At 43.2% G+C, this 27654-nt stretch overlaps 2 protein-coding genes across 4 annotated transcripts in view; one reads left to right on the forward strand and one right to left on the reverse strand.

The window, feature by feature from the left end:
* Positions 1 to 263: 263 nt before the first annotated feature.
* Positions 264 to 10567, reverse strand: LOC112238390 (protein C9orf135). Of its 2 annotated transcripts, XM_024406973.2 has the most exons (6): positions 10195 to 10567; positions 9991 to 10102; positions 9620 to 9753; positions 8189 to 8260; positions 2593 to 2653; positions 265 to 1282 (listed from the first exon to the last, which is right to left on the reverse strand). In XM_024406973.2, the coding sequence occupies exons 1-6, from the start codon at positions 10242 to 10244 to the stop codon at positions 1097 to 1099; spliced, it is 615 nt and encodes a 204-aa protein (XP_024262741.1). In that variant the 5' UTR covers positions 10245 to 10567; the 3' UTR covers positions 265 to 1096. The 2 variants fall into 2 exon arrangements, with proteins under 2 accessions (XP_024262742.1, XP_024262741.1); XM_024406974.2 differs by lacking the exon at positions 8189 to 8260 and having other exon boundaries at positions 264 to 1282.
* Positions 10568 to 10629: 62 nt separating this feature from the next.
* LOC112238389 (protein prenyltransferase alpha subunit repeat-containing protein 1) overlaps positions 10630 to 27654 on the forward strand; it is a 34441-nt gene continuing 17416 nt past the window's right edge. Inside the window, exons 1-4 of one of the 2 annotated variants that reach the window (XM_024406970.2) lie at positions 10630 to 10766; positions 16234 to 16403; positions 18153 to 18219; positions 25298 to 25402. In XM_024406970.2, coding sequence (XP_024262738.1) covers positions 10681 to 10766; positions 16234 to 16403; positions 18153 to 18219; positions 25298 to 25402 — 428 coding nt within the window. In that variant the 5' untranslated portion in view covers positions 10630 to 10680. Of the gene's footprint in view, positions 10767 to 16233; positions 16404 to 16913; positions 17042 to 18152; positions 18220 to 25297; positions 25403 to 27654 lie in introns of those variants that run through there. The other variant, XM_024406971.2, reaches the window with a different exon arrangement.

Raw genomic sequence — 27654 nt, forward strand, 5'->3', positions numbered from 1 at the left:
AACACATTATAAATGACTGGACGACCCTAGCCCTAGGAGATACACATTATAAATGACTGGATTAACCTAGCCCTAGGAGATACACATTATAAATGACTGGACGACCCTAGCCCTAGGAGATACACATTATAAATGACTGGATTAACCTAGCCCTAGGAGATACACATTATAAATGACTGGACGACCCTAGCCCTAGGAGATACACATTATAAATGACTGGATTAACTGCATTATAAAATGACTGGACCCCTAGCCCTGGGAGATACGCATTATAAATGACTGGACGACCCTAGCCCTAGGAGATACACATTATAAATGACTGGACGACCCTAGCCCTGGGAGATACACATTATAAATGACTGGATTAACCTAGCCCTAGGAGATACACATTATAAATGACTGGATGACCCTAGCCCTGGGTGATACACATTATAAATGACTGGACGACCCTAGCCCTAGGAGATACACATTATAAATGACTGGATGACCCTAGCCCTGGGTGATACACATTATAAATGACTGGACGACCCTAGCCCTGGGAGATACGCATTATAAATGACTGGACAACCCTAGCCCTGGGAGATATGCATTATAAATGACTGAACGACCCTAGCCCTGGGAGATACACATTATAAATGACTGGACGATCCTAGCCCTGGGAGATACACATTATAAATGACTGGACGACCCTAGCCCTAGGAGATACACATTATAAATGACTGGACGACCCTAGCCCTGGGAGATGGGAGGGGAAAACACCAGGAGATGTATATTATAAACCTCACAGAGAGACACCAGATGCTAAAAGTCTGAACACTGAGGGATGCAACACCAATAGTGAGCACAGCAGTGCATCCATTTCCACTGACACCACTCCTATGAAACACTGTTGTAGGAAAACATAAACGTTGGACATGCAATACTTGCTTTATTCATGTAACAATGACAAAACAGCAATAGCTCGAGGTGAAAGAAAGAGAAATACCGAGGTAAAAAGTTGCTACAGTAAAGTCTGTAGTGAGAAGACTAGTCTTGGTCAGTGAGAACCAGGTTAAGGAGGCCATGCTGTGGTGGTTCCCCAGGGAGGGTGAGGGTTCTAGGGGCAGATAGGGTTGGATGGCTGAGCCTGGGCCCTGGATGTGGCCCCCAGTGTACCATAGACCCCGCTCTCATCCTGCCAGGTGTTCCTGCCCCCGCGACGGTAGTCGGCGGTGTCTGTGAACTGGGACTGGGGCTTCCTGTAGTCAGGAATGCTGTCTGCTGCTCGGCTCTTCATGGTCCTCTGGAGGGGGAGACACAATGTGTGGATGTAGATGCTGCTTTTTCACAGGATCGAGGCTTTAAGCCAGGCACCAGGGTAAAACCCTTGGGTTAGGCCAGGCACCAGTGTAAAACCCTTGGGTTAGGCCAGGCACCAGTGTAAAACCCTGGGATTAGGCCAGGCACCGGTGTAAAACCCTGGGGTTAGGCCAGGCACCGGTGTAAAACCCTGGGGTTAGGCCAGGCACCGGTGTAAAACCCTGGGCTTAGGCCAGGCACCAGTGTAAAACCCTGGGGTTAGGCCAGGCACCAGTGTAAAACCCTGGGGTTAGGCCAGTCACCAGTGTAAAACCCTGGGGGTAGGCCAGGCACCAGTGTAAAACCCTGGGAGTAGGCCAGGCACCCGTGTAAAACCCTAGGGTTAGGCCAGGCACCAGTGTAAAACCCTTGGGTATAAATGTGACAAGGTTTGAGTATATCACTAGTTCTTTGCTCAAGACAAAGAGTTGTGGAAATGTTGTGCTTTGATCGCAAACTAGCTTAATAATGTGGGCCTCAACATGGTTCTATGGAGTTACATTTATCAAAGCTTAAAACATAAAAGTTTCAGATTTGGTCCCTTTTCAAAGTATTGCCAAGATTCTTGAACAGCAGTATAGTCTTCTAAGAACAGGTATCCAACCTCTGCAACAGGTGGACATTGATAACAGAAATCAGCACACACATGTCCTCAAATGTATTCATCTAAAAAAAAAGTTCACAAAAGTTTACAAAATAGGGGAATCAGAAATCCACACAACAATCTCTCCACATGGGAAATCTATTGCACTATAATCCATACTTTGTTTTTATTTCCTGTTGAAAATGAGAAATAAAAAATAAATAATAATGGAATGAAAAGTTGAATATAAAACGTATGCAGCTCCCTGCAGGGTAAGCCCAGAGCTCAGAATCCTAGAGACTAGTCCTCCTGTAGAGCATTAGACACTATATTACACATCTGGGAACAGTTATACTGAGGAAAAAAAGAAAACCACACATTAAACAGTAAGTAACACTAGAAACCTGCCACTGCTGACAGAGCAGCCTATCACAAGTGCTTCTGGAACGGCTAATAAAATTCTATGCATGCCGGTACACGAAAATGTATATTTCATCACATGGTTGATGTATGTCAGATGAGAGGAAACGGTATGTACAGGAGGAGAAGAAGTAAGGAATAGTAATTGAATAATAATAGCAGAAGATTATGAAATGGTGATGTCCGTTTGAAAAGGTGTTTTTGAGGTTTGAACGGGGTGTCCACTGATTATGTTTGACACTCAAACTCACCGCCTCTTTGCTGGAGTCCCATGGGGGCAGGTAATCCACTGCATATGTGGAGTCCAACTTCCTGGAATTGGAGACCGACACTTTAAAACAGGTTTGAAAGTTGCAGAGTGAAAGGACTCATTACATCATACAGCACGAGCACACCGTCCACCGCTTCCGAACATATTACTCTGCAAAGTCCAGTCTCTATACAACAAGGTGGATGAAATTAGGGCACGAGTTGCCTTCCAGAGAGACATCAGAGATTGTAGCATTCTGTTTCACGGAAACATGGCTCGCTCAGGATATGTTGTCAGAGTCGGTACAGCCACCGGATTTCTTCATGCATCGCGCCGACAGAAACAAACATCTCTCTGGTAAGAAGAAGGGCGGGGGTGTATGCCTCATGATTAACGACTCATGGTGTAATCACAACAACATACAGGAACTCAAGTTTGTTTGTTCACCTGACCTAGAATTCCTTACAAACAAATGCCGACCGAATTATCTTCCAAGAGAATTTTCTTTGATTATAGTCACAGCCGTGTATCCCCCCCCCCCAAGCAGACACCTTGGCGGCCCTGAAATAACTTCAAGAGAATTTTCTTTGATTATAGTCACAGCCGTCTATATTCCCATGTAAACTGAAAACCATATATCCCGAGGCTGCGTTTATTGTAGCTGGGTATTTTAACAAAGCAAATTTGAGAACAGGCAAAACATTGGACCACTGCTACTCTAACTTCCGCGATGCATACAAGGCCCTCCCACGCCCTCCCTTCGACAAATCTGACCATGACTCCATCTTGTTGCCCCCATTCTATAGGTAGAAACTAAAACAGGTCGCGCCCGTGCTTAGGTCTATTCAACGCTGGTCTGACCAATCAGATTCCACGCTTCAAGATTGCTTCGATCACGTGGACTGGGATATGTTCCGGGTAGCCTCAGACAATAACATTGACGTATACGCTGACTCGGTGAGTATGTTTATTAGGAAGTGCATTGGATATGTTGTACCCACTGTAACTATTAAAACCTTCCCTAACCAAAAACTGTGGATTGATGGCAGCATTCGCGCAAAACTGAAAGCACGAACCACCGCATTTAATCATGGCAAGGCAACTGGAAACATGACCGAATACAGTTGAGTTATTCCCTCCGCAATGCAATCAAACAAGCAAAGCGTCTGTATATAGACAAAGTATAGTCTACAGGGTCTACAGACAATTACGGATTACAAAAATAAAACCCAGCCGCGTCATGGACATCATCTCGCTCCCAGACAAATGAAACAACTTCTTTGCGCGCTTTTAGGACAATACAGTGCCATCGACACGACCCGCTACCAAAGACTGTGGGCTCTCCTTCAACGTGGCCGACATGAGTAAAACATTTAAAAGTGTTAACCCTCACAAGGTTGCCGGCTCAGACGGCATCCCTAGCCATGTGCTCAGAGCATGCGCAGACCAGCTGGCTGGTGTGTTTACGGACATATTCAATCAATCCCTATCCCAGTCTGCTGTCCCAACATGTTTCAAGATGGCCAACATTGTTCCTGTTCCCAAGAAAGCTAAGGTAACAGAACTAAATGACTATCGCCCGTAGTACTCACTTCTGTCTTCATGAAGTGCTTTGAGAGACTAGGACCATATCACCTCCACCCTACCTGACACCCTAGACCCACCACAATTTGCCTACCACCCCAATAGATCCACAGACGATGCAATCGCCACCACACTGCCCTATCCCGTCTGGACAAGAGGAATACCTACAGTTGAAGTCGGAGGTTTACATATACATTTAAACTCAGTTTTTCACAATTCCTGACATTTAATCCTAATAGAAATGTCCTGTCTTAGGTCAACACTTCATTTTAAGAATGTGAAATGTCAGAATAATAGTGGGGAGAATGATTTATTTCAGCTTTAATCGTTTCATCACATTCCCAGTGGGTCAGACGTTTACATATACTAGTTGAATATTTGGTAGCATTGCCTTAAAATTTTTAAAATTGGGTTTAACTTAGGTGAATTTTGGCCCATTCCTCTTGACAGAGCTGGTGTAACTGAGTCAGGTTTGTAGGCCTCATTCCTTTCACAAGCTTCGCGGTTGGGATGGTGTTCTTCGGCTTGCAAGCCTCCACCTTTTTCCTCCAAACATAACGATGGTCATTATGGCCAAACAGTTCTATTTTTGCTTCATCAGACCAGAGGACATTTCTCCAAAAAGTACAATCTTTGTCCCCATGTGCAGTTGCAAACCGTAGTCTGGCTTTTTTTATGGCGGTTTTGGAGCAGTGTCTTCTTCCTTGCTGAGTGGCCTTTCAGGTTATGTCGATATAGGACTCGTTTTTACTGTGGATATTGATACTTTCCTCCAGCATCTTCACAAGGTCCTTTGCTGTTGTTCTGGGATGGACTTGCACTTTTGCACCAAAGTATGTTCATCTCTAGGAGACAGAACGTGTCTCCTTCCTGAGAGGTATGACGGCTGCATGGTCCCATGGTGTTTATACTTGCGTACTATTGTTTGTACAGATGAACGTGGTACCTTCAGGAGTTTGGAATAGCTCTCAAGGATGAACCAGACTTGTGGAGGTTTTTTCTGAGGTCTTGGCTGATTTCTTTTGATTTTCCCATGATGTCAACCACAGAGGCACTGAGTTTGAAGGTAGGCCTTGAAATACATCCACAGGTACACCTCCAATTGACTCAAATGATGTCAATTAGCCTATCAGAAGCTTTTAAAGCCATGACATCATTTTCTGGAATTTTACAAGCTGTTTAAAGGCACAGTCAACTTGGTGTATGTAAACTTCTGACCCACCGGAATTGTGATACAGTGATTTATAAGTTAAATAATCTGTCTGTAAACAATTGTTGGGAAAATTACTTGTGTCATGTACAAAGTATATGTCCTAACCGACTTGCCAAAACTATAGTTTGTTAACAAGACATTTGTGGAGTGATTGAAAAATGAGTTTTAATGACTCCAACCTAAGTGTATGTAAATTCCGACTTCAACTGTATGTAAGAATGCTGTCTGTTCATTGACTACAGCTCAGCAGTCAACACCATAGTACCCTCCAAACTCATCATTAAGCTTGAGACCCTGGGTCTTGACCCCGCCCTGTGCAACTGGGTCCTGGACTTTCTGGCGGGCCACCCCCAGGCGGTGAAGGTAGGAAACAACATCTCCACCCCGCTGATCCTCAACACTGGGGCCCCACATGGGTGTGTTCTCAGCCCTCTCCTGTACTCCCTGTTCACTTATGACCTCGAGGCCATGCACGCCTCCAACTCAATGATCAAGTTTGCAGACGACAGTACAGTGGTAGGCTTGTTTACCAACAACTACGAGACGGCCTACAGGGAGGAGGTGAGGGCCCTCGGCGTGTGGTGTCAGGAAAATAACCTCTCACTCAACGTCAACAAAACAAAGGAGATGATCGTGGACTTCAGGAAACAGCAGAGGGTGCACCCCCCTATCCACATCAACGGGACAGTAGTGGAGAAGGTGGAAAGTTTTAAGTTCCTCGGCGTACACATCACAGACAAACTGAAACGGTCCACCCACACAGACAGCATGGTGAAGAAGGTGCAACAGCTCCTCTTCAACCTCAGGAGGCTGAAGAAATTTGGCTTGTCACCAAAAGCACTCACAAACTTCTAAAGCCCTCAACCGCAAGGCTCTCTAGAGGGTAGTGTGTCTGCACAAGGCATCATCGGGGGCAAACTACCTGCCCTCCAGGATACCTACAGCACCCAATGTCACAGGAAGGCCAAAAAGATCATCAAGGACACCCGAGCCACTGCCTGTTCACCCCGCTATCATCCAGAATGCGAGGTCAGTACAGGTGCATCAAAGCTGGGACCGAGAGACTGAAAAACAGGTTCTATCTCAAGGCCATCAGACTGTTAAAAAGCCATCACTAACATAGACTAAAATCACTGGCAACTTTAAAAAATGTATTTAATAATGGTATCACTAGTCACTTTAAATAATGACACTTTAATAATGTTTACATATCCTACACTACTCATCTCATATGTTTATACTGTATTTTATACCATCTACTGCATCTTGCCTATGCCGCATGGCCATCGCTCATCCATATATTTATATGTACACATTCTTATTCCATCCCCTAACATTGTGTGTATAAGGTAGTTGTTGTGAAATTGTTAGATTACTTGTTAGATAGTACTGCACTGTCGGAACTAGAAGCACAAGCATTTCGCTACACTCACATTAACATCTGCTAACCATGTGTATGTGACAAATAACATTTCATTTGATTGATATGATTTGATTTACATCCTATTAGGTCTAAAGCACAGGAGGTTGGTGGCACTTTAATTGGGGAGGACGGGCTCATGGCTGGAAGGGAATCAGTGGAACGGTATCAAATACATCAAACACATGGTGTGATGCCATTTCATTTGCTCCGTTCCAGCTGTTGTTATGAGCTGTCCTCCCCTCAGCAGTCTCCATCGGTCTATGGGTACTCGGTCTACGTGTACCCGGTCTATGGGTACCCGGTCTATGGGTATCCTCACAGGAAAACCTGAAAGAATCTACCGCTGAATAACTCTCTTTGGGCAGACCCCCAGAGGCAAACTCCCAGGCTCTAGTCAACATGGTGTTTATCATCTGTTACATGTGCTGCCCATTACTAATACATCTTGTCTCCTTCAATTTGTTGTTCTACTGTAGAGTCTATTCTGATTTGAAATGAACTTTAAATCAAGTTTGATTTGATAAACAACTGAGTGTATTATTGTTTTATTTCTGCGTGCATTTTGTATTTATATTGATGTGTGTATTTGCTGTCATTTATGTAATTCAGGGCTCATCTGTAAAAGAGACATTGGTCTCAGTATGATTCCCTAATAAAATAAAGGTAAAATAAAATTGCCACTATGCCCAGACTGTGTGTGAATGGGAGATCTTTTATAGGCTACACCAAAAAATACAGACAGATGTTCATGAAAGGTCTCTTGGCATGATTCAAATGTTGTTAAGTGAATGTTGTGTTAAGTGTTGCCAAGCCTTCTAAAAACGGAGTGGTGTGTGAGACACACTTCAAATGTTGCCGTGAGCTGTAGCCCTAGCCTCCCACACAGTAAGGATGGACGACGACATCAGGAATACATCACTGTTTCCACAGGCGCTCCCCATGTCTTATGCAGTTGTGTTGGAAATGAATGTTAACCACAGGCCTATTTGACCGCTTTAAGTTGGAAACAAAGGGATTCCATTGGTGCAAAAAGTCAAGTGTTTGCTCCTGCCCTCTAAACAAAGGATGTTCAAAACCTCTGCAACGTTGCATACATCACTGTGTTCTCTGCTGTTAACATATTTGAAACTTGTCAATATCAACATTTGAGATTTTTGTTGTTGTTGTGTAAAATAATGTGATTTATTCAACAAGAAGAATGGGGCCTCAACGACCAAACAGTCATATCGCCCTCTTTTGGCAGAGAGTAGTAGCGACACCATTTGGAGTCGACAGTTCACACAGCGTGAGGTCACCGTTCTCACTGTCCTCTAGTACAAGAGAAAACTGGTTACTGAGTGTGTGTAGAAGCAAGAAGAACAAAGAACAGCCTCTTACATCTTGTCATGCCCGGGGCGATGATGTGGCAGGATGCTATTGGTCACACCAGTAACATGTCCTGCTGTGTCTCTGCAGTAAAACAACACTGGATCAACACATTGTGTACACCTAAATGTAATTTGTAAATCTCTGCACATAGCATACATAGCATCTCAACATTCTACTGCAACATCAAGAATATACTGTATGTGTCTAGCACAGGAGGCTGGTGGCACCTTAATTTGGGAGGACGGGCTCGTGGTGATGGTTCGAGCTGAAAAGGTGCAATGGTATCAAATACCATTCCATTCGCTCCATTCCAGACATTATTATGAGCCGTCCTCCCCTTAGCAGCCTCCTCTGGTGTATAGCCGGTAACGGCATACGTGGATATTAGGTTTGTGTACTCAGTGTTATGTGTACTTGTACGTACCAATCCTTTACCACACATGAAGTTCACTCTCCGGGAAACAAAGGTTATTTGAAATAAATTGAATAAAGAGTCTGTGAGTGTAAAAACAAGGTGCAACCTTGCTATGAGTTTCCCCATGAAGGAGAAGAATGTGCTCCTAATTAGTCAGTGAGAATGTGCTCCTAATTAGTCAGTGAGAATGTGCTCCTAATTGTTCAGTGAGAATGTGCTCCTAATTGGTCAGTGAGAATGTACTCCTAATTGGTCAGTGAAATGTGCTCCTGAATGGTCAGTCAGAATGTGCTCCTGAATGGTCAGTGAGAATGTGCTCCTAATTGGTCAGTGAAAATATAATCCTAATGGTCAGTGAGAATGTGCTCCTAATTGGTCAGTGAGAATGTGCTCCTAATTGGTCAGTGAAAATATAATCCTAATGGTCAGTGAGAATGTGCTCCTAATTGGTCAGTGAGAATGTGCTCCTGAATGGTCAGTGAGAATGACAAAGTAGATTTAGCTTTTAGTGCTTGTGTTTTTTTGTGCTCCTATAGCCAGCTACTGTACCTGACGGCACTATGCTATAGTCCTCCTATAGCCAGCTACTGTACCTGATGGCACCATGCTACAGTCCTCCTATAGCCAGCTACTGTACCTGACGGCACTATGCTACAGTCCTCCTATAGCCAGCTACTGTACCTGATGGCACCATGCTACAGTCCTCCTATAGCCAGCTACTGTACCTGACGGTACATGCCAGTCCTCCTATAGCCAGCTACTGTACCTGATGGCACCATGCTACAGTCCTCCTATAGCCAGCTACTGTACCTGACGGCACCATGCTACAATCCTCCTATAGCCAGCTACTGTACCTGATGGCACCATGCTACAGTCCTCCTATAGCCAGCTACTGTACCTGACGGCACTATGCTACAGTCCTCCTATAGCCAGCTACTGTACCTGATGGCACAATTCTACAGTCCTCCTATAGCCAGCTACTGTACCTGATGGCACCATGCTACAGTTCTACAGTTACAGCCTACCTGACGGTACGTTTGTCAAAGTCTGCAGACTGGAAGTGGTCAGCCTCTACCATAGACTTGAGAATCTTCTTGGGCTCATAATCTCTCTTCAGTAGATACTGTGACATTTGTGTTTCTGTGCTTGTGCTCCAATCCTGGAGGTTAAACAGAATAGAATAGAATAGCATAGAATAGAATAGAACTCTTAGAATATATTGGGGGTTTTTTCCCCAAAGGGAACTTCGGTAAAGAGATTATGTTACAGCAGCAACAACAACAACAAAATATATATATATTTCTTAAAGGCCAACTGATACATGAACAACCAAGATCAAATAAAAAGCCTTGATATATAATCTCCTATTGTTTCACAAAGGAGTGGTATTGCTCACAGCATCCATGTAGGTTCCAAAGTGTTTGTAGGTAGATTTACTGAGTTTCTTCTTTCCATCTGGACACAGAGAGAAGTCATAGTCCTTGGGTTCGGCCTCTCTGTTTTTATGCCTAGATGGAAATATGTACATCATTCATGTGATCTGCAGATAGCTGTGATGTTGAGAGATATTTTAGAATGAATAGTTGGCTAGTCTACTTACCAATTGGAAATAAGAGTTGGTCTGCTGTAATACATCTTGGTATCAGACATGGTGACTGAGTTTGAAGACTGAACCGTGATTCACCAATAAAACTTCCAGTGAACTGAATGAAGCCTTTTGCACTCAGGATTCTCAGCGAACAAAATTAAGAGGCTTCCAAATTCCATTCCAATTAATGTGACGTCATAGAACGGGACAGTTAGATTAGAACGTGAGTAACATTCCACAGCAGTAAAACATTCGATCGATGGAAGAGTGCAGCATAGTCCCGCAAATTGTATGAAATTAACTAATTAATTAATGAATTACTGTGGACTGTAAAAACATTGTAGGCGGAGTGGCGTTTGAATTTTTTTACAAATGTTGCAACAACGTTACCATGGTGAAACCTGTTTTACACATGCGCACTTTGCCTAGCCAAGTGTGTTCATTTTTAATGACCCGGATGAATTTGAGATAATCCGTTGACGTCATCAGTGTACAAAAATGGCAGAGACGGAGAACGAGGTGGAGGTATTGGTTCAGAGAGTTGTAAAAGATATCAATAACGCCTTCAAGAGAAACCCCAATATGTACGTATATCCACTTTATCGAAGATAAGCTAGCTACACTATAACATCAAATGAATCATTGCGTGGTGTGCTAACAAGCTATATCATTACATTAGCAAGCTAGCTAGCTAGCTAACGTTAGTCATCACAGATTGTTGGTCAGCTACCGTTAACTAGCTAGCAGGATAAAAGGCTAGCCAGGGCAGTATAGGCTTGCAAAAATAGCAAGGTAGCTAGCTAGTGTCTTTGCTTACATTGAGCCACAAATCGCTGAGGAAATATATTTGACTGTGCTGCTGAATTTGTTTACCATTTACCTAGTTAACTATCTACAGTAGCTATTCGTTAGCCAAATAATGTTAGCTAGGCGATTCGCCATAGCTATCTAGCTTGATTAGCAGAAACGGATAACACAGCCTTGTTGTTGTTCCTATTTCTGGAATGGTATGCACAAATCATGTGATCAGAAAGCGCTTTTCACCACATACAAGTAACTTAACCAGTCAGCCAAATATTGTTGGAAGAGTCACACCTTCCTCGGCTTGCGACTCTAACATGCCATGTCATAGCAGGGTAGCTTTGTCAGTGTTTCCTCAGTTCTGTTGGGAACATATTTCCAGAATCAAAATCACTTGGAGCTGATTTCGCGGTGTTTTTAGTCTTATGTCCAACAATGTTTTTAATTATTATTATTTTTTAAATAGTAACATGTATTTTTTATTTTCTTTGCTCAGAAAACTTGGGGGACAATAAAATCACCTGCTGGCCACCAGTTGGGGAACCCAGATGTAGAATGCAGAATAGAACTGGAATGTAACTAGCTTCTGTGTAGAAGCGTCCTTGAATGAGTGTTCTAAATTAGAACTGGCCTACATTCTCATTTAAGAACAGGGTGTGGATGCTTTTACTTTAATGCTGAACATCCCAGACCTTTTCTTTCGTTTGTGTTTGTTTTGACAGTCCGCTCAGAGCTCATTATAAACAAGCCTATACACATATTTAAAAGAAAGAGAGAGAATGCTGTATGCCGCACAACGAAATGTGGGAAAATAACTTTTCATTTGATACAGTTCAGTTAGTTTATCCAGACCTTGGCTGTGACGCTTTTCAATTCAAGGGGCTTTATTTGCATGGGAAACATATGTTAACATTGCCAAAGCAAGTAAAATAGATAACCAATCAAATTGAACAGTTACACAAAAGTTCCAATAGAATAAAGACATTTCAGATGTCATATTATATCTATATACAGTGTTGTAGCGATGTGCAAAGAATTAAAGTACAGAAATAAATCTGGGTTGTATTTACAATAAGTTCCCGAGTGGCACAGCGGTCTAAGGCACTGCATCTCCGTGCTAGAGGCGTCACTCAGACCCGTGTTCGGGTAGGTCGCCATTGTAATATAAATAAACAATGGTGTTTGTTCTTCACTGATTGCCCTTTTGTGGCAACGGATCACAAATCTTGCTGCTGTGATGGCACACTGTGGTATTTCACCAAATAAATATGGGAGTTTTATCAAAATTGGGTTTGTTTTTCGAATTCTTTGTAGGTCTGTGTAATCTGAGGGAAATATGTGTATCTAATATACTCATGCATTTGGCAGGAGGTTAGGAAGTGCAGCTCAGTTTCCACTATATTTTGTGGGCAGTGTGCACCTAGTTTGTCTTCTCTTGAGAGCCAGGTCTGCCACTCTCCAAGAGTGTCTCAGGGAGAGTTGGGATATGCAAAAAAACACATTTCCAATCATCACATGTTTATTGATACACACTGATACATGAAATAGAACAAATATCAAGTACCATAGCACCCACCAAATAATTATTACCAAAAAGTAGAACGATGTCAGACCATGCCTGAACTTCTCTGATTGATAACCTACATTTCTACTTTATATGATAAGGTTAAGAGGCAAAAAAACAACATCTAAGCTTGATTTGTAGTGTTGGTGTGTATAATGTTGCATAGGCTTCTCCAACCCTCTGGTGTTATTGGAAGTGACCTGGGCTGTGCTCAGCTGCACTGAGTGCAGTGCTTTGAGACTGTCTGTGTTTGATACCATTCACCTGACTCATGTTGATGCATAGCTAGACTACGCACACACACCCTCAAAAGTTAAAATTCCACCCTTGTTCTGTGTCCCTCTCTGCCTGTGCCAGAGCTGGGCTGTGTTCAGCATAACAACATTGTGGAACATTCAGATATAGTTGTGTAGAACATTCCTCTCTAGCATATAGAATTAGAAATCACTTCAGTTCTATTTGTGACATTTTGCGTACTATACATTACAGGTCGACCGATTATGATTTTTCAATACCGACACCGATTATTGGAGGACAAAAAAAGCCGATACCATTTAATCGGCCAATTATAATAATAATATTTATTATTCTTTTTTTGTTTGTAATAATGACAATTACAACAATACTGAATGAGCACTTATTTTAACTTAATATAATACATCAATAAAATCAATTTAGCCTCAAATAAATAATGAAACATGTTCAATTTGGTTTAAACAATGCAAAAACAAAGTGTTTGGAGAAGAAAGTAAAAGTGCAATATGTGCCAGTTCCTTGCTCAGAACATGAGAACATATGAAAGCTGGTGGTTCCTTTTAACATGAGTCTTCACTATTCCCAGATAAGAAGTTTTAGGTTGTAGTTATTATAGAAATTATAGGACTATTTCTCTCTATACCATTTGTATTTCATATACCTTTGGATGTTCTAATAGGTACTTTAGTATTGCCAGTGTAACAGTATAGCTTCCGTACCTCTCTTCGCTCGAACCAGGAACACAACGACAACAGCCACCCTCGAAGCAGCGTTACCCATGCAGAGCAAGGGGAACAACTACTCAAAGTCTCAGAGCGAGTGGGGTTTGAAACGCTATTAGCGCGCACCCCGCTAACTAGCTAGCTATTTCACATCACATCGTTACACCAGCCTCATCTCGGGAGTTGAAAGGCTTGAAGTCATAAACAGCAGCTCTGCTGGCAAAATGCACGAAAGTGCTGTTTGAATGAATGCTTATGAGCCTGCTGGTGCCTACCATCGCTCAGTCAGACTGCTCTATCAAATCATAGACTTAATTATAACCCACAGAAATACGAGCATTTGGTCATTAATATGGTCGAATCCGGAAACTATCTCAAACAAAACGTTTGTTATTTCAGTGAAATACGGAACCGTTCCGTATTTTATCTAACGGGTGGCATCAATAAGTCTAAATATTCCTGTTACATTGCACAACCTTCAATGTTATGTCATAATTACGTAAAATTCTGGCAAATTGGTTCGCAATGAGCCAGGCGGCCCAAACTGTTGCATATACCCTGACTCTGCGTGCAATGAACACAAGAGAAGTGACACAATTTCATCTGGTTAATATTGCCTGCTAATCTGGATTTCTTTTAGCTAAATATGCAGGTTTAAAAATATCTACTTCTGTGTATTGATTTTAAGAAAGGCATTGGTGTTTATGGTTAGGTACCCGTTGGCGCAACGACAGTCCTTTTTCTCGAATGCGCACAGCATCGATTATATGCAACGCAGGACACGCTAGATAAACTAGTAATATCATCAACCATGTGTAGTTATAACTAGTGATTATGATTGATTAAGTTTAATGCTAGCTAGCAACTTACCTTGGCTTCTTACTGCATTCGCGTAACAGGCGGGCTCCTCGTGAGGCAGGTGGTTAGAGCGTTGGACTAGTTAACTAGGTTGCAAGATTGAATCCCCGAGCTGACAAGGTAAAAATCTGTCGTTCTGCCCCTGAACAAGACTGTTAACCCACCGTTCCTAGGCCGTCATTGAAAATAAGAGTGTGTTCTTAACTTCTTGCGTCGAGCCGGATCCGGGATCGTGAATACAGCCTCAAGCTCATTACCATAACGCAACGTTAACTTTTCATGAAAATCGCAAATGAAATGAAATTAATATGCTAGCTCTCAAGCTTAGCCTTTTGTTAACAACACTGTCATCTCAGATTTTCAAAATATGCTTCTCAACCATAGCAAAACAAGCATTTGTGTAACAGTATTGATAGCTAGCGTAGCATTTAGCGTTAGCATCAGCAGGCAACATTTTCACAAAAACCAGAAAATCATTCAAATAAAATCATTTACCTTTTAAGAACTTCAGATGTTTTCAATGAGGAGACTCTCAGTTAGATAGCAAATGCTCAGTTTTTCCTGAAAGATTATTTGTTTAGGAGAAATCGCTCCGTTTGGTGCGTCACGTTTGGCTACCAAAAAAACACAAAAAATCAGTCATCAAAACGCCAAACTTTTTTCCAAATTAACTCCATAATATCGACTGAAACATGATAAACGTTGTTTAGAATCAATCCTCAAGGTGTTTTTCACATATCTCTTCATGATATATCGTTCGCTGAAAGCCTCCTCTCTCCTCTCAATCACTGGATGACTGCGTGCAGCTTGTAGATTACGCACCAATTTAGACAAAGGACACTGGGCGGACCCCTGGTAAATGTAGTCTCTTATGGCCAATCTTCCAATGATATGCCTACAAATACGTCACAATGCTGCAGACACCTTGGAGAAACGATAGAAAGGGCAGGCTCATTCCCGGCGCATTCACAGCCATATAAGGAGACAATGGAAAACAGAGCCTCAAAAATTCTGCCCATTTCCTGGTTGAAGTTTCATCTTGGTTTCACCTGTAGCATGAGTTCTGTGGCACTCACAGATAATATCTTTGTAGTTTTGGAAACATTAGTGTTTTCTTTCCAAAGCTGCCAATTATATGCATAGTCGAGCATCTTTTCGTGACAAAATATTGCGCTTAAAACGGGCACGTTTTTCTATCCATAAATTAAAAGAGCGCCCCCTATATCCAAGAAGTTAACTGACTTGCCTAGTTAAATAAAGGTTAAATGAAGGTGTAAAGAAAAATCGGCAGAATCGGCGTCCAAAATGACCGATTTCCGATTGTTATGAAAACTTGAACTCGGCCCTAATTGATCGGCCATTCCGATTAATCGGTCGACCTCCTAGTATACATGACCCTAATGCAAAAGGGACTCTGTGTGTGCATGCTGCAGTTTTGCTGTGTGCTCACGGCGTAGACTCTCTGGAGATGCATGTGTGCGAACTAGGTTGCTCTCTACAAGGCTTGTCTCCCGTCCAGACCAGTGTTAGTTGTGCATATAAAAGCTCTTTCAACTAGAGACCCATTTGGGCTAAATACAACCCTACACCAGACAGTCAATAAAGCCCTCATTAGTGTGCGTTGTTGTTACTGTGCGTCTGTCTAACTTAACGTTGCAGCCGTAAAACGACGCCTGAGCAGAGTCCACCCACATCCAGTTTTTCAGGGGAAACGGAAGTTACGTTGAAATACTGTATCCCTGAAAATATTTGTTTTCTGCCTATCCCAACGAGAGTGGAGTGTTGTGCCCTTGTAGTGTTAGAGCAAATAGCATGCAGGTTTTCACTCACCTTTCTCCCTCCCTCCCTCAGTGATGAGATAGGTCTGATCCCGTGTCCAGAGGTCAGGTATAACCGCAGCCCCATCGTGCTGGTAGAGAACAAGCTGGGGGTGGAGAGCTGGTGTGTCAAATACCTGCTACCCTACGTCCACAACAAGCTGCTGCTCTACAGGCAACGCAAACAGTGGCTGGACAGGGAAGGTAAGAACTTTATTGTCCAGTTTCCTTACTGCCCTCAGAAATGTCTTATTTTATTTTAGTCCAACACCCCAAGATACACACACATTTCCCCCGGGGTTTGGATGCACAGGTCAGGCATGGTGCAGCTCTACCCTCTGGGACAGTTTTTCAGTGATTATTTTTTCCACTTTTTCTCCCCAATTTTGTAGTATCTAATTGGTAGTTACAGTCTTGTCTCATCGCTGCAACACCCGTACGGACTCGGGAGAGGCGAAGGTCGAGAGCCGTGCGTCCTCCGAAATACGACCCTGCTTCTTCTTGACACAATGCCTGCTTAACCCGGAAGCCAGCAGCACCAATGTGTCGGTGGAAACACCGTACACCTGGTGACCGTGTCAAGCGTGTATGCACCCGGCTTGCCACAGGAGTCACTAGAGCGTGATGGGACAAGGACATCCCGGCCGGACAAACCCTCACCCGGACGACGCTGGGCCAATTGTGCGCTGCCCCATGGTTCTCCCGGTCGCGGCCGGCTGTGACTCGAACCAGGATCTCTAGTGGCACAGCTAGCACTACGATGCAGTGCTTTAGACCACTGCACCTCTCGGGAGGCCCTCTGGAAAAGTTTGAGGTTAAGTTCCTTGCTCAAGGGCTCAACGGTTGGTGATGGCATCAACACGTTTTCATAGCTGCTGCTTTTAGGACAGCGGAAGTAACCTTTTGTACAGCTGCTGGCTTGGAGACTCCTCACTGTAGATTGCAAGGCTTACTGTACTCTGAAGTCCAGAGCTGTGTTTGAATACCCATACTAACATACTGTATACCACATACTTAATGAATATAAACTACATACTATTAGTTCATTTTAGTATACTGTAAACAAACGGTATCCTTTCAGTTGAGAGTACTAGCGCTTTGCCGGTCTACCGGAAGTTGATGCTGTTGCTATGCAACCTCTTGCTAGCTTAGCATAACAATTTACTAGCTAGACATTTTACGACTTCGGGTGTGTTCTTAAATTCAATCTGGAGTGCCAGAGTGCACTCTGGGCTTTCGTCAATTCAGAGTGTTGTCAGATTGTCCATTTGTAAATTCATAGTGTTTCGCTTTGGGAGCGTCCAGGGTGCAAATTGGATGCTCTAGCCGAGGAGTAGGGTTGATTCCAAAGTTTTGACCTCACAACGGCACCCAAGCTAACTTACTAGCTACTTCCAGACAAATGAGAGAACACCCCACTCTGACCATTTTACCTTAAACGTTTTCTTAACATTTGTCATAATTAGTTAAAGCAATGAATTTGTAGGGGCTCTCATCGGACTTCGGCTGCATATTTAACACAATTTTCTTCAAATCTGAAGCCACGCCCATTTTCCGAAGAATTGCATTGTGGGTCCTAAAAGCACGAAAATAGTGTCCGCTGCTTGTTTTCTTCATATTTTGGCGAATGTAGTACGACATTCGGGAACTTTTTGCCTACCAACACTATGACCAATAAGCAATACTATATACTCAATTTACCCCACAAATAGTACGGTTAGCATGAGTATTTGAACACAGCTCTGGCCTATACCTAAAACATGTTGGTTTCTAGAGGAAGGATGAACTCAGTCTACTTCGTATAATTGAGCTTTTTGGGGATGTGGCGAAATCTTTTTGTTACCATTTTGTACAGACAGAATTTATTGTACCTAACAAAATGGGCATTATAAATGACTTTACTTTTACTGAAAAGAATCCGTTGATATACTGCTCTGTCTCTCCCTTTTCAAGCTCTGGTAGACATCACCTGCACCCTGCTGCTGCTCAACCCAGACTTCACCACTGCTTGGAATGTCAGGTAAGAACTTCGGCTCACACCATTCTGATCTGTATACTTTGTGGCCACATTGAAGACACAATAATAAGCCCTCTAAATAGACCCCACTCCATCCTCACTCCCCATTGGCCAGGGGTGGGCAACATATAGCCCGCGGGAGGTTTGATATTTTTTTTTTGTGGGGGTGATTATTATTTGGGGCTAAAAAACACTCCAGGCCACTCTTCAACATGTAAAAGTAGATAGTAAGTATGTCAAAATTATAATGAACCTATACGTTTTGAAGTAACTGCCAAGACGATGCCTTAGGGACAGTACGCCTTTCCCCCTCTGAGGGGACAAAATGTCTCTCTATGTTACAGTATCCAGACTAGAGGTCGACCGGTTCATCGGAATGGAAAGTTTTCATAACAATCGTAAATCGGTATTTTTGGACACCGAATTGGACAATTAAAAAAAAAAAATTATTTTTATTTTTTTTACACCTTTATTCATCCTTTATTTAACTAGGCAAGTCAGTTAACACATTCTTATTTCCAATGACGGCCTAGGAACAGTGGGTTAACTGCCTTGTTCATGGGCAGAATGACATATTTTTACCTTGTCAGCTCGGGGATTCAATCTTGCAACCTTACAGTTAACTAGTCCAACGCTCTAACCACCTGATTACATTGCATTCCACGAGGAGACTGCCTGTTACGCGAATGCAGTAGGAAGCCAAGGTAAATTTCTAGCTAGCATTAAACTTATCTTATAAAAAACAATCAATCAATCATAATCACTAGTTAACTACACGTGGTTGATGATATTACTAGTTTATCTAGCGTGTCCTGCGTTGCATATAATCGATGCGGTGCGTATTCGCGAAAAGGGACTGTCTTGCTCCAATGTGTACCTAACCATAAATATCAATGCCTTTCTTAAAATCAATACAAGTGTATATTTTTAAACCTGCATATTTAGTTAATATTGCCTGCTAACCTGGCTCATTGCGAACTCTGTGAAGACTATTTCTTCCTAACAAAGACAGCCAACTTCGCCAAACGAGGGATGATTTATTAACAAATGCGCATTTGCGAAAAAAGCACAATCGTTGCACGGCTGTACCTAACCATAAACATCAATGCCTTTCTTCAAATCAATACACAGAAGTATATATTTTTAAACCTGTACATTTTGCTGACGCTGGTTCGAGGGTGGCTGTTGTCGATGTGTTCCTGGTTCGAGCCCAGGTAGGGGCGAGGAGAGGGACGGAAGCTATACTGTTACACTGGCAATACTAAAGTCCCTATAAGAACATCCAATAGTCAAAGGTATATGAAATACAAATCATATAGAGAGAAATTGTCCTATAATTCCTATAATAACTACAACCTAAAACTTCTTACCTGGGAATATTGAAGACTCCTGTTAAAAGGAACCACCAGCTTTCATATGTTCTCATGTTCTGAGCAAGGAACTTAAACATTAGCTTTCTTACATGGCACATATTGCACTTTTACTTTCTTCTCCAACACTTTGTTTTTGCATTATTTAAACCAAATTGAACATGTTTCATTATTTATTTGAGGCTAAATTGATTTTATTGATGTATAATATTAAGTTAAAATAAGTGTTCATTCAGTATTGTTGTAATTGTCATTATTACAAATAAAAATAAATAATCGGCCGATTAATCGGTATCTGCTTTTTTTGGTCCTACAATAATCAGGATCGGCGTTGAAAAATCAGTCGGTTGACCTCTAATCCAGACGACTATTGTGACAGAATAATACTATAGTATCCGTGTCTGAAACTTGTCCTCTGAGGATAACTCTGATGCTGTCTATATGGATGCATGATCTCTGTGGTAACTTGTATCTGGACAGAACTCTGAGTTACTCCATGTAAATTATATATTTGATTATCCTCTAAGGAATTGTCTTATTTCACAGTGTTCTCATACCCCACACAAGCCTTTAAATGCTGGAGCTACCATCATAAATGCTGGAGCTACCATCATAATTGTTGGAGCTACCATCTTAAATGCTGGCGCTACCATCATAAATGCTGGAGCTACCATCATAAATGCTGGAGCTACCATCATAAATGCTGGAGCTACCATCATAAATGCTGGAGCTACCATCATAAATGCTGGAGCTACCATCATCAATGCTGGAGCTACCATCATCAATGCTGGAGCTACCATCATCAATGCTGGGGCAACCATCATCAATGCTGGGGCAACCATCATCAATGCTGGGGCAACCATCATCAATGCTGGGGCAACCATCATCAATGCTGGGGCAACCATCATCAATGCTGGGGCAACCATCATCAATGCTGGGGCAACCATCATCAATGCTGGGGCAACCATCATCAATGCTGGGGCAACCATCATCAATGCTGGGGCAACCATCATCAATGCTGGGGCAACCATCATCAATGCTGGGGCTACCATCATCAATGCTGGGGCAACCATCATCAATGCTGGAGCTACCATCATAAATGCTGGAGCTATAGTCTGTTAGTTCGGGCCTGATTCAGAGTTAAGATAAATGTGTGTAACTCTGAGTTAAATTTTTTTACTTTTTACCCCCTTTTTCTCACCAATTTCATGGTATCCGATTGTTACTAGTTACAGTCTTGTCTCATCGCTACAACTCCCGTACGGGCTCGGGAGAGACGAAGGTCGAGAACCATGCGTCCTCTGAAACACAACCCAATCAAGCCGCACTGCTTCTTAACACAGCGCCATCCAACCCGGAAGCCAGCCGCACCAATGTGTTGGAGGAAACAGCGTGCACCTGGCAACCTTGGTTAGCGGCCCGCCACAGGAGTCGCTAGTGCGTGATGAGACAAGGATATCCCTACCGGCCAAACCCTCCCTAACCCAGACGATACTAGGCCAATTGTGCGTCGCCCCATGGACCTCCCGGTCACGGCCGGCTGCGACAGAGCCTGGGCTCGAACCCAGAGTCTCTGGTGGCATAGCTAGCACTGCCCGGGTGGCACAGCTAGCACTGCGCCACCCGGGAGGCCCGCAACTCTGAGTTTTGCTTAAATCTACTCAACTCAGAATATCATGTAAATCATTTACCTTTCTAAAGTCTTACTACTGTCCATTGTGTGTACAGTCAGGAACTTTTTTATTTAACCAACTTCTTTATTTAACCAGGTAGGGTAGTTGACAACAATTTCTCATTTACAACTACGACCTGGCCAAGATAAATGCAAAGCAGTGCGACCCAAACAACAACACTGAGTTACACATGGAATAAACAAACATGCAGTCAATAATACAATAGAAAGTATATTTACAGTGTGTGCAAATGAGGTAAGATAAGGGAGGTGAGGCAATAAATAGGCCATAGTGGCGAAATAATTGTAATTTAGCAATTAAACACTGGAGTGATAGATGTGGTGATAGAAGATGAATGTGCAAGTAGAGATACTGGGGGGAAAAGGAGCAAAAAACATGTTTAACATTATGGGGATGAGTTAGTTGGATGGTCTATTTACAGATGGGCTATGTACAGGTGCAGTGATCTGTGAGCTCCTCTGACAGCTGATGCTTAATGTTAGAGAGGGAGATATGAGTCTCCAGCTTCAGTGGTTTTTGTAATTAGTTCCAGTCATTGGCAGCAGAGGAACTGGAAGGAAAGGCGTCCAAAGGAGGAATTGGCTTTGGCCGGTGAAATATACCTGCTGGATCGCGTGCTATGGGTGGGTGCTGCTATGGTGACCAGTAAGTTGAGATAAGGCAGGGCTTTACCTAGCAAAGACTTATAGATGACCAGGAGCCAGTGGGTTTGGTGACGAATATGAAGCGAGGGCCAGCCAACAAGAGCATATAGGTCGCAGTGGTGGGTAGTATATGGGGCTTTGGTGACAAAACGGATGGCACTGTGATAGATTACATCCAATTTGCTGAGTAGAGTGTTGGAGGCTATTTTGTCAATTACATTGCCGAAATGAAGGATCGGTAGGCTAGTCAGTTTTACGAGGGTATTTTTGGCAGCATGAGTTGTTGTGAAATTGGAAGCCAATTCTATAATTAATTTTGGATTGGAGATGATTAATGTGAGTCTGGAAGGAGAGTTTACAGTCTAACCAAACACCTCTAACACACATCTAACCAAACATGTATTTGTAGTTGTCCACAGAACCGTCCAAAGTTGAATTGAAACTCATCTGGAGGTTTGTTAACACAGAGAAGAGGGGTGGTGGTGTCGTCTGCGTAGAGGTGGATCAGAGAAACTAACAAGGCAGTGCATGGTATTGACCCAATTTTTTTTATTTATTTAACCAGGCAAGTCAGTTAAGAACAAATACTTATTTTCAATGACGTCCTAGTTAACTGCCTTGTTCAGGGGCAGAACGACAGATTTTTACTTTGTCAGCTCGGGGATTCGATCTAGCAACCTTTCGGTTGCCTGCCCAACGCTCTAACCACTAAGCTACCTGCCTCCCCGATATGGCCCATCTTCAGAGTCTAGTCGGGCCTCTCTCTTCCCTGCTGTAGGTCTCTGGTTGCCTATACTCTTGCTCGCTGCTCCGAGACCTGGCCGGGTGGTGACAGAATAACAACATATCCCTCAAAGTAACCAAGACTAAGGAGATGATTGTGGAAAAGGAGCACCGAGCACGTCCCCATTCTCATCGATGGGGCTGTAGTGGAGCAGTTTGAGAGCTTCAAATTCCTTGGTGTCCACATCAACAACAAACTAGATTGGTCCAAACACACCAAGACAGTCGTGAAGAGGGCACGACAAAGCCTATTCCCCCTCAGGAAGCTAAAAATATTTGGCAACATCGAGAGCATCCTGACCAGTTGCATCACTGCCTGGTACGGCAATTGCTCGGCCTCCGACAGCAAGGCACTTCAGAGGGTAGTGCGTACGGCCCAGTACATCACTGGGGCAAAGCTGCCTGCCATCCAGGACCTCTACACCAGGCGGTGTCAGAGGAAGGCCCTAAAAAATGTCAAAGACCCCAGCCACCCCAGTCATAGACTGGTCTCTCTACTACCGCATGGCAAGCGCTACCGGAGTGCCAAGTCTAGGACAAAAAGACTTCTCAACAGTTTTTACCCCCAAACCATAAGACTCCTTGAACAGGTAACCAAATGGTTACCCGGACTATTTGCATTGTGTGTGTCCCCAACCCCTCTTTTACACTGCTGCTACTCTCTGTTTATCTTATATCAATAGTCACTTTAACTATACATTCATCTACATACTACCTCAATTGGCCCGACCAACCAGTACTCCCGCACATTGGCTAACCGGGCTATCTGTATTGTGTCCCGCCACCCGCCAACCCCTCTTTTACGCTACTGCTACTCTGTTCATCATATATGCATAGTCACTTTAACGATACCTACATGTACATACTACCTCAATAAGCCTGACTAACAGGTGTCTGTATACAGCCTTGCTACTCTTTTTTCAAATATCTTTTTACTGTTGTTTTATGTCTTTACTTACACACACACATACATACATATATATATATATATATATATATATATATATATTACCTTTTTCTTTTCTTTTTTCCCCCGCATCAATGGTTAGAGCCTGTAAGTAAGCATTTCACTGTAAGGCCCTGTTGTATTCCATTTCACTGTAAGGCCCTGTTGTATTTTTCACTGTAAGGCCCTGTTGTATTCGGCATTTCACTGTATGTTGTATTCGGCATTTCACTGTAAGGCCCTGTTGTATTCGGCATTTCACTGTAAGGCCCTGTTGTATTCGGCATTTCACTGTAAGGCCCTGTTGTATTCGGCATTTCACTGTAAGGCCCTGTTGTATTCGGCATTTCACTGTAAGGCCCTGTTGTATTCATTTCACTGTAAGGCCCTGATGTATTCGGCATTTCACTGTAAGGCCCTGTTGTATTCGGCATTTCACTGTAAGGCCCTGTTGTATTCGGCATTTCACTGTAAGGCCCTGTTGTATTCGGCATTTCACTGTAAGGCCCTGTTGTATTCGGCGCACGTGACAAATAAACTTTGATTTGATTCGTATATTTTGTCACAGTAGACTTTCTTTAACTAGACTAGCCTGGCCTCAATGTTTGACTTGGTAGTTGATTCTTGTTTCAGGCAGTTGTCGTTATAAGCTTAGTACTTAAGTTCATAAATGCAGTTGATTTTATATCAAGGGGATGCAAGACGTGAAGCAGCTGTTTTAAAATCCAGCTGTTTGCACACTGAAATTACACCTGATACCTGCAACTTGTGCTTCCAGTTTTGGCCAGGAGATGGAGCTAAATATCATATTTTAACCACATGCAGTGGTTTGTGGCTCAACATAACGGCAGTGTTATTCAATCCTCTTCCTGGAGAGCTGCAGAGTTTTGTTAAAACTCGGCACTAACACACCTAATTCAGCTAATCACTAGTCACCAAGGTGATTTAGTGTTGGGTTGTAATACTAGGGTTGAAGACCATTCCAGGGAGGTATTTTAAGGATGTGTGACTCTGTGGACCGGTTTCTCAGACACAGATTAAGTTTAGTCCTGGAATAGGCTCAAAGGAGATTATCAACTGACCAGGACTAGGTTTAATCTGTGTCTCCTAACCTGTTGTTCTGTTGATAACATTTCCTTTAACACATGACTCCCAACACTCTCCACTGCCCTATGTCTTAACACCAGTCAGCTCAGCTACGTGTTCCCCTGAGTGCAGAGTGAACCAACACCGTTAAGACACAGGTCCTCCCTTCAAAGACAACGCCCGGGTCAAATCATTCTGTCATACCAAATGCCATATGCAACTGTCAAGGTCACAACCTAATCTGTGCCTGTTGTATTTGATTAAACCAAGATCTTGTCCAGAGAATATAACCACAGTCAGCAGCCCTGCCATGGTCTATGTATTCATAAAAAAATTACGAGACAATTTTTCTGTTATCGACCTCCTAACCATCTTTGGGGGGCGTGTGAGATGATTGAGATGATTGATCTATTCTTTTGGGAATTTATTTTATTGATGTTTCTTAAAACAAACAGAAATACGCAAATAGCACACACAACTACAGTGCAGTAACATAAGATTCACATCAGGAGCATTTAGATGTAATGTCATTAATAGTTCCTCTGTCTGCTCTGACAGGAAGGAACTGCTACAATGTGGAGCCCTGAGTCCAGAGAGAGACCTGTACCTGGGAAAACTGGCCCTCACCAAGTTCCCCAAGAGCCCTGAGACATGGATACACAGGTAGGACTGGTGGGGGGTGGAGTTTCCACGTTACCATCCTTTTGGTAACTTTTAGCTAGTTAGCTGTACCGGCACCAAATCTCCAGGATTTTTCGTTCATAGGTTGTTGTCATCTTCTTAAATGAAGCAATTTTGTTTTCAGCTTATGGGGAGCAATATGTTTGGAACATTGAATTACAGTATCAAATCGTAATACATATATAGAATCGCAATGCACAAGTATCGTGATAAGGTATCGTGAGGTCCCTGGTAATTCCCAGCCCTAGTAACTGTGGCGAGTTTACGATGCACGTCTCGTTGCCAGTGGACCAAAATAGAGTATATATATATATAAAAGTATTTGGACACCCCTTCAAATGAGTGGATTTGGCTATTCCAGCAACGCCTGTTGCTGACACGCGTGTAAAATCAAGCACACAGCCATGCAATCTCCATAGACGAACATTAGCAGTAGAATGACCTTACCGAAGAGCTCAGTAAGATTCAATGTGGCACCGTCATGGTCGGTTTGTCAAATTTCTGCCCTGCTAGAGCTGCCCCGGTCAACTGTAAGTTCTGGTATTGTGAAGTGGAAATGCCTAGGATCAACAATGGCTCAGACACCAAGTGGTAGGCCACACAAGCTCACAGAACTGGACCGCCGAGTGCTGAAGTGTGTACAGCGTAAAAATAATGTCCTTTGTTGCAACACTCACTACCGATTTCCAAACTACCTCTGGAAGCAACGTCAGCACAATAACTGTTCGTTGGGAGCTTCATGAAATTAATTTCCAAGGCCAAGCAGCTCCATACAAGCCTAAGATCACCATGTGCAATGCTAAGTGTCGGCTGGAGTGATGTGAAGCTCGCCACCATTGGACTCTGGAGCAGTGGAAACGTGGTCTCTGGAGTGATGAATCACGCTTCACCATCTGGCAGTCTGATGGATGAATCTGAGTTTGGCAGATGCCAGGAGAAAGCTACCTGCCCGACTGCATAGTAACATTGTAAAGTTTGGTGGATGAGAAATAATGGTTTGGGGCTGTTTTTCATGGTTCCGGCTAGGCCCCTTATTTCCAGTGACGGGAAATGTTAACACTACACCATAAAATGACATTCTAGATGATTCTGTGCTTCCAACTTTGTGGCAACAGTTTGTGGAAGGCCCTTTCCTGTTTCAGCATGACAATGCCCACATACTTTTGGGCATGTAGTGTACTTCAGTGCCTCTAAAGTGATGGTATTTAAAGGTTCCACTGTAAATGCACACATATACACACTCTGACTCACACATGCTTCACTGACACACACACTATATTTTATATTGACTCCACATAGACACACTATATTATATATATTGCTCAAACAAATAAAGGGAACACTTAAACAACACAATGTAACTCCAAGTCAATCACACTTCTGTGAAATCAAACTGTCCACTTAGGAAGCAACACTGATTGACAATACATTTCACATGCTGTTGTGCAAATGGAATAGACAACAGGTGGAAATTATAGGCAATTAGCAAGACACCCCCAATAAAGGAGTGGTTCTGCAGGTGATAACCACAGACCACTTCACAGTTCCTAAGCTTCCTAGCTGATGTTTTGGTCACTTTTGAATGCTGGCGGTGCTTTCACTCTAGTGGTAGCATGAGACGGAGTCTACAACCCACACAAGTGGCTCAGGTAGTGCAGCTCATCCAGGATGGCACATCAATGCGAGCTGTGGCAAGAAGGTTTGCTGTGTCTGTCAGCATAGTGTCCAGATCATGGAGGCACTACCAGGAGACAGGCCAGTAAATCAGGAGACGTGGAGGAGGCCGTAGGAGGGCAACAACCCAGCAGCAGGACCACTACCTCCGCCTTTGTGCAAGGAGGAGCACTGCCAGAGCCCTGCAAAATGACCTCCAGCAGGCCACAAATGTGCATGTGTCTGCTCAAACGGTCAGAAATAGACTCCATGAGGGTCCAATGTCCACAGGTGGGGGTTGTGCTTACAGCCCAACAACGTGCAGGACGTTTTTCATTTTCCAGAGAACACCAAGATTGGCAAATTTGCCACTGGCATCCTGTGCTCTTCACAGATGAAAGCAGGTTCACACTGAGCATATGTGACAGACGTGACAGTCTGGAGACGCCGTGGAGAACGTTCTGCTGCCTGCAACATCCTCCAGCATGACCGGTTTGGCAGTAGGTCAGTCATGGTGTGGGGTGGCATTTCTTTGGGGGGCCGCACAGCCCTCCATGTGCTCGCCAGAGGTAGCCTGACTG

The sequence above is a fragment of the Oncorhynchus tshawytscha genome, linkage group LG12 (assembly GCF_018296145.1).
Source record: "Oncorhynchus tshawytscha isolate Ot180627B linkage group LG12, Otsh_v2.0, whole genome shotgun sequence".
Lineage (NCBI taxonomy): Eukaryota > Metazoa > Chordata > Actinopteri > Salmoniformes > Salmonidae > Oncorhynchus > Oncorhynchus tshawytscha.